Source organism: Gavia stellata, chromosome 7 (assembly GCF_030936135.1).
Source record: "Gavia stellata isolate bGavSte3 chromosome 7, bGavSte3.hap2, whole genome shotgun sequence".
Taxonomy (NCBI): Eukaryota; Metazoa; Chordata; class Aves; order Gaviiformes; family Gaviidae; genus Gavia; species Gavia stellata.
Window position 1 is genome coordinate 43,319,072 of NC_082600.1, and position 7,171 is coordinate 43,326,242.

At 43.1% G+C, this 7,171-nt stretch overlaps 1 protein-coding gene across 1 annotated transcript in view; it reads left to right on the forward strand.

The window, feature by feature from the left end:
• Positions 1 to 2,314, forward strand: part of INO80 (INO80 complex ATPase subunit) — a 60,371-nt gene extending 58,057 nt beyond the window's left edge. The window contains exon 35 of the mRNA XM_059819703.1: positions 287 to 2,314. Coding sequence (XP_059675686.1) covers positions 287 to 504 — 218 coding nt within the window. The 3' untranslated portion in view covers positions 505 to 2,314. The remainder of the gene's footprint in view (positions 1 to 286) is intronic.
• The last annotated feature ends 4,857 nt before the right edge of the window (positions 2,315 to 7,171 follow it).

A 7,171-nucleotide genomic window follows, 5' to 3' on the forward strand; every position in this document is an offset into this window, starting at 1 on the left:
TATGGCTGCGGCTTTCCTGTATTGCTGTTACGTTGAAGTTACAGCGTCATGTTCCAAAATTTGCTACAACGATGGTGATGGAGCTTCAGCTTTACACCAGCTGAAGGTGGCCCAGAGTATAACTGCAAGATGATTCGTATCTTAAGGACATCCCTCTTCATTAAACTCTCATAAATCACGAATACAGGGTGATCATAGGGACTGATTGTTAGTATATTGTTTGTTGTTGAAGAGCTACAAGTGGAATAATATGCTCACATGGCATTTAATTTTTTTCCATTGCTAGGCATGTCTGCAAGTAGCCCTCTACAAACAGCAATTATTCGGCCATCTGGACTTGCAGATTTTGGACCTTCAAGCGCCTCTTCTCCCTTGAGCTCCCCTCTGAGCAAAGGCAACAGTGTTTGTGGGACCCCCAAAAGCTTAAACCTGACCAGCAGTCTCATATCAGAAACACCAATTCGGAAGCAAAGCAAAGGTGCCCACACCTCAGGTGGTCGATAGTAATTTTGAACCCCCAAAAGCTTGTCTGAACTGCATCGGCTTTCAGAGTAGACCACCCTGCCAGTTGAAGGCATGCAAACGAATGCCTTGTTGCTGTCCAGCACGTGTGTGAAAAGAAAATCAAAGCACAATGGGAGTGGGTGGCTTATGTGAGCACTTTGATTATGTGTATTCCAAAAAACTGTCTTTGCAGACACTGCGAGAAGGAGGGAAGGGAGTCTGGGGTAACTGGGAGAGCGTCAGCTTGTGTTTTATTGACACATCTGGCAAAGATTCCCAAGAAGGTATCCAGCTACTCCATGCAATATCCTGCAGCTGTGTGTGCTTGAAGTCACACCAATCTACTTTCTCTCTTGTAGCTTGGGGTGGAACCCAGTGTTAGTCTTATCCTATGAAATCAGTATCTGAATCCCAGGAGCATCCTATAGAGTCAGAAGACATCTCCATGCTGGCAGCTGGTCAGTGTACACGTGGGGGTAATTGGGGGCTAAGCTGAAGATGTTATGTGATTAAAAAAAAAAAATCTTGGATTCTTCTAGTGTGGGCCTTTGGGTTCTCTAAAGGTTTGAAATGCAAAGGAATGTGTCTCAGGTGGTTTCCAGGGAATGGACTCTTTTCAGCACCATCTGTCAGGAGCAGGTTCAGAGCCACAGAATACAGAGAGCACTGGGAGGCCTAGTGAGAGCAGCAGCACTGCCTCTGCTTCACGCAGTGGAAGAAACCACAAGCCAGTGGTTTGGTTTGCATTTCCTAGTTCTCATCAGCACAAACACTCACTGTGTTCAGAATGATTTCTCTCACTTTTGAGGTGTGCAGGACTCTTAAAAGCTTAGAAACAAAGTAGGGCTCTATTTGTACAAATCTCAAGAAGAGGGAAAGCTGAAGTGCTGAGGAAGAGTTTGCTGCTGCTCCTCTCACTGTGCCATAGCAGAGCGTGGCTCTGCAGCTTGCAGTGCTGCGAGGGGAGCAACGAAAAACGGTCCTGAGAGAGAACTGTGCCATTCCCCCTTCCAGCCAAATCCTGGGGAAAAAATTGTCTCGTATCCCAGCCATCCATCAACTGTTCTTCCAGTGTGTTTTCCCTTCATCTTTGTGATCATCGCACCTACTAGCTTGGTTGAGTCCACTGCGGTGTGCGGGTACCAGTAGCCGTGTCCTGTAAGGCTGATAGAAGGCAGTGCTGCCAGTGCCCATCTGTGTTCTCATCCTCTGATTGCTCCTTCCCTGTTCTCAATGCACAACCCCTCCCACCCCCTGTAGCCCCTTGCTTTGCTGTAAGCGTTGTCTGCATTGCACTGAGATTTAGGTGTGGGGCAGTTCTTCTGTCTGACACGTTGAATTAAAAGGCTGTTCTGCCGGGGCACTTTCATCCCTTGAGAGAGAAGCAAGTTGAGTTGCAGGTCTGGGCTGTGACAGCGGAAGATGACTTTTTTTATTATTATAATTTTTTTCCGACCCCAAATCCTTTGCCTGGCGTCCTACAGTGTGGAGCAAGTGCTTCCTGTTGGCTCTGCCTCTAATTTGCACACCTGAAAATAGCAGAACTGAGCTTAGTTAGATTGATTTTTAAACAGATTTGCAGGGGATAATTGAGGGGGAGGTGGTGTTTAATTAACTCATGAAGACTTCCCCCTTCCCCTCCTATTCACATGTATATATGATATTTAGAGGGAATCAGACAAATGCCAAGCCTTTTTTTCTCTTTGAATGTGCTGTCTATTTTTATAACTGAACTTGTACATATGTATAAAGAGAGACACATCTTTCTTTTACTAACTGGAGAAGAAAATCTTAAATAAAATGGAGTGAGATAATTTTATGTAAATCAGTGTCTGTGTTTTTTATGCATATAGCTGTATGAATGAGAGGATTAGGGAAGAGAACATGGAGGGTGTGCATCGGGAAATGCATCTAAAGACACATGCTGCTAAATGTCATGCTCTAGAGTGTCTGCACTCTTCTGAGTGTCATGTTCGTAACCTTTTTCAGTTACAACTGTACACTTATCGCATGTCTGTATTCGCTGATTGTCTCGTAATCTATTTTGGAGTAGGTATGCAGCAGATCACAAGAAAACAGAAGCAAGTATAATTACAAGGTACCTGAACTATGATGGTTGAATTCAATACAGTTGATCTTTTTGGGACATCATTCTCTACAGTTTTTACTTTTTTTTTTCTTTTTCAGTGGGAGTTGAAAGGACTTCTGGATGCAGTCTTGATTTTCAAATTGCATCAATTTGTAATCCAAAGTGGAGAGGAAAAAATAATTTGTAACTTGAAAAGATTGCAGAAATGTAATATGTACTGTTGCATGATGTACTTTTGGAAGATTAAATTATTGGTATTTTAAAAACTGATAATACCAAAAATATATTTAAAGCAATTTAATCTTCAAAAGAAATACCAAATGACATCACAGGTTGTGGTAAAAGTAGTGGTGGTAGCCCCTCTGCTTGCGAAACTTGCATCAGGCTAACAAATTCAGGAAGACCTAATATAGCAGCAAAGTAAATGAACAGCTAGATCATACCCAGTTCAATTTCTGTAAAAAGTTAAGTTTAACAGATGCATTCTTTGTATTATGCATCACAGAAGAAATTAAATTCTGTGCTATTAATCAAGGAATTAGGAAGAATTCATGTGACAGCTGTTCTATTCTCATTTCTTGATTTGGGGAAGGAAGTAGGGCTAGAAAGACAAACCCTGGGAATTTTTTTAATGTGGTGGAGGTAGTTTTGTGCTCAACACTACAGGGAACGCTTCTGTTGAAGTAAGTAAAATGGACACGCATGCTGAAGCTTTGTTCTTTGAAGTTTTGGTCTGAGCATCTTTTCACTCTGTGTGTTGGGCACTTGTCTTATGGATTAATGGCAGAGAAAGTCACTTTCCTTTGAGGGATCAAGGTATTTGCTAGTGGCAGAAAGGGAATATTGAATGAACTGAGTTTGTGTTTTAAGCTGGAATGGTGAAATAGGTATCAGTGTGTTTTGGGGGATGTTGGGAATGCTGTGTATTCCTCCTGCTATTTGATTATAGCATTTTACTCACCAGTTGCTACAAAACTATTAAACACAGTTCACTGATTAATACTACTGTTGAAGACACTTAAGGGTGATAATTTTCATAGGTCCTCTGGGAAGTTAGGACTAAAAGGTGCTGTCGTGTCCCACACTCGCACACATTTTTGTAGTTTAGTCTACAGGGGATGTCTAGTTCAGAAGGGTCCCCAGAGCACCCGTTCATCCCACTGCCACATGTGGTCAACAAAGTCTTCCCAAGCAGTGACAAAATTGAGTCTTAAAGACCAAAAACTGCACCTGTAGTATTCCTTTGGAAGAGAGCAAGAGTGGCTAAAACCATTACCTTCTCTCAAAAAATATTGCAGGGTAGCTGGAGACAGGAGAAGGGGATTTCCTTCTGGCCTCTAATGCTGAATTTAACCCTTAAGCATGTGGCCAGGACATATCAGCCAGGCCACTTAGAAAATGCAACATCATGAACACCGACGCAGTTTGCCTTACATCTTCTCTCTGGATGTGGTTCACCGATGGCACCCTAGAGGATGGCAAAACCAAGCAAAAAAGCTGGGGGAAAACTACAAACAAAAAAACAGAAGCCAAATGATGTATCAAAGGAGTGAGAGCAGAACTCCTTGCTCACCACAAACAGGTTGTGAGAGCTAATGAGTAGGATTATTACGTTATAAAAAGAGAGCACGCCAGTATCCTTTCAACTCCTCTTCAAAATCACGTGTATCAGATAGCTAGGGACTTGCATCACACTGTCCTCAGAAATTCTCCTATTTACAGAATCACTAAGGTTGGAAAAGACCTGTAAGATCATCAAGCTGTACAGTCCCTGTGCAGTCCCTTCCAAACAACCTCTTACTGCTTCTTCAAAATTGTTTGGTTCGTTGACTGCATGGTGTCTTCAGAATTCTTCTAATTTCTATTTTTAATTATTTTGTGATCAATTGAATTCCACTTAATTAATCTACCCTTGATTTAGATTAGCCTGCAAGCCATTTTCTCTTTCTATCATGGGTCAAGTCTGTTGTCCTCATCAGCCACTAGATCTCTTCCTATTCTGCAAAGAGTTGAACAGGTCACTGCAGGATGGCTTTTACCCAGAACTGCTTTAATTCTGAACTTCAGGATACTGCGCTGTCCGAATGTAGCGTTATTTCCGTGCCTTCTCCCTTTTCTGTTGCATGCTTTCCCCACCATAGTGTATCTGCTCCTTGCTGTCTCATGTTCCGTTTGTGGAAAGCCTTCTGTCTGCCTAGGGGCTGTATCTTGCTTTATTCCCATATTCCTGAAGTATTTCCTTCAGCAGCATTTCCCAGTGGGGGAGGCACTAAAAGCTCAGTGGGAAAAGCTCCATGCAGCAGGAATAGGGATCTGCACTACTTTGATGGTGGCTCAGGAACAGCTGAGTTGCAGCTGGGAGGAGGAAGAGCACAATTGATAAAATCACTTGGGGGCAGGATGTGGATCAGTGTAATTTGGGAAATGCTGCCCTGTGACCACTGCACTGCCAGTCCTGATCTCCTACTCTCAGTGGAGCGAGCTGACCTCCTTCTTGCTCCCAGAGATACTTACAGGCTCCTCAGCTTCTCACTTCAGCCTTCGTCTTCCCTTTTTGTTGACTATTCATGTCTGAAATGCACATTCTAACCTAAAGGAGCTTTACAGGCGTGCCTTGTGTTCCCCTTCCTCCTCGAGAAGGGATGGTGATGCGCTCCATGCTGTCCTTTAGAAATTTCTGCTCGAGTGGCCAGAAAAAACAATTTGTAGCTCACTACCCAAAGGGATGCTGCTTGCATGTGAAGTATAACAGACGTATATACTAAAATAAAGGCAATCACATCTTAAGTTCCTAGGTGTAAGCACTCCCTGAATTGTGAAGGATTTTTTTCAGATTCGCAGCCCGCACCAGGTGCGTAGCAGTGAATGAGAGAGGGGAAGGGGCGATTCATCCTTTCTCTCAGGAGCGTTGTTACTAGGATGATACAGATGGCCCAGCTCTCAGATTCAGCCAGCAGGTCTGTATTGTAAACAAGTCTTTCTTGTAGCACTCAGATTAGCATTTCCTCCTCTAAAAAGCCTGCAACAAATGCCTTATGAAATGGAGAAATGCATGATAAGATGAGCTGGCTTTCCTCCAGCTTCATCCTCCTCTTAGCTCCTGCCTCTTCCCTCAGGAAAGTGAAGTTACTCCAAAGCTAATGGGTCTTCCAGGCATTTTGTACCGAACTCTATTTACATACCGTTCTTCTGGGGGCATATGAGGGAATTCATTTGCATCCCAGGCATGAGGAAGTGTCTCAGTGCTCAGGTATGAAATGATGACTCCTTCCTTCCTTAGCTGATGAGCATCACTGATAGAATGAGGTAGGGGAGGAGAACATTGAAATGCCACTTTTGTGCCTTCTTGAATTTCCCAGTGGACTGTCTCTTCCTTCTTTGACAGTATTGCTGGTTGTGTTAAGTCCGCCGAACTTAACAGGAGCCAAGTGTGATGTGAGCTTCCAAGCATCCAGGGATTGCAGTATCCCTTGTTGTCTCTGTGACATTTGTTTGCAAGCTCTTGTTTTTGCCTCCCTTGCTCCTCAGCCTTACCCAGCTCTTCTCAAGACCCATGCGTTGTCTTCAGGGCTTTTGGTTGGCAGGAGAAATGTTTCTGTTTAAAGGTGTTAATTTTTAAGCGCATGACCCTCATAGCCTTGCATCTCGGTGTTAGGAGAACTGTGAATCTACCTTAATAAAGCTTTACCTTAATAAAGCTAAGTGCTGTGTGTGTTTTGTAGGCATTGCTACCCTGAGTGCTTCACCAACTTCTTCAAAATCAAGAAAAACTGTTATTGTGCTCAGAGATTAGAAGAACCTATTTGGAAATTTACTGCTGGTTTGGACTCTCACAGAAAACTGATGCGTAGGATCGGACTATTTGTTAAATTTACTCAAATTTTCTTGTTAATAACAAGAAACTAGTGGCTTTCTTCTCAAGATGTGTTTAACAAATGCTATCCTACTCGGAGAAGCCATTCCTGTTTATCTCACCTCTCATCTATTCTCATAGCTCCTCTGATGTATCCCTGCATCTTAACTTCCCATCTGGGCTTTCCTCGAGGAATCACAGGCAGGAGCCCTCTCTCCATACCATGAGAAGATGTCGTCTGTCTTTAAGGTGCCTTTTAATTCTGGTGTTACGATTTTCCCTTGATATTATGTAGAGTTTGTATTCAGGCTAGTGAGCGCATCTCAGAATTTTATAGCTACTGTGCGGACAAGCAGTTTTATGATGTTTACTCTATGATGTTCCCGAATAACGCCCCTCCTAGGTAGGCTCTTTGTGGAAAAATAGCATTTGCGTTAAGGGTTAATTGGGAAAAACTACTCTCTAATTCACATCATTCATTAATTCAAGTAACTTTTCTCCACAGACGAGCCTAAACATATATCAAAGTAGCATTGAAAGCCATCTAACTTCCTCACAGAAGTGTGGATGCGATCTGACGTCTTCAAAGTGGTCACCTTGGGTAGCCCTGATCCTCCCCGCGGTCAGTCTTAAACGGCAGCGCACAGAGCGCTTGCCTGTATTTCACTCAGCCTATGGAAGGTTGCTGGGTTTTTAAGAATGGAAGAGTCAGCAAATTTCACAGG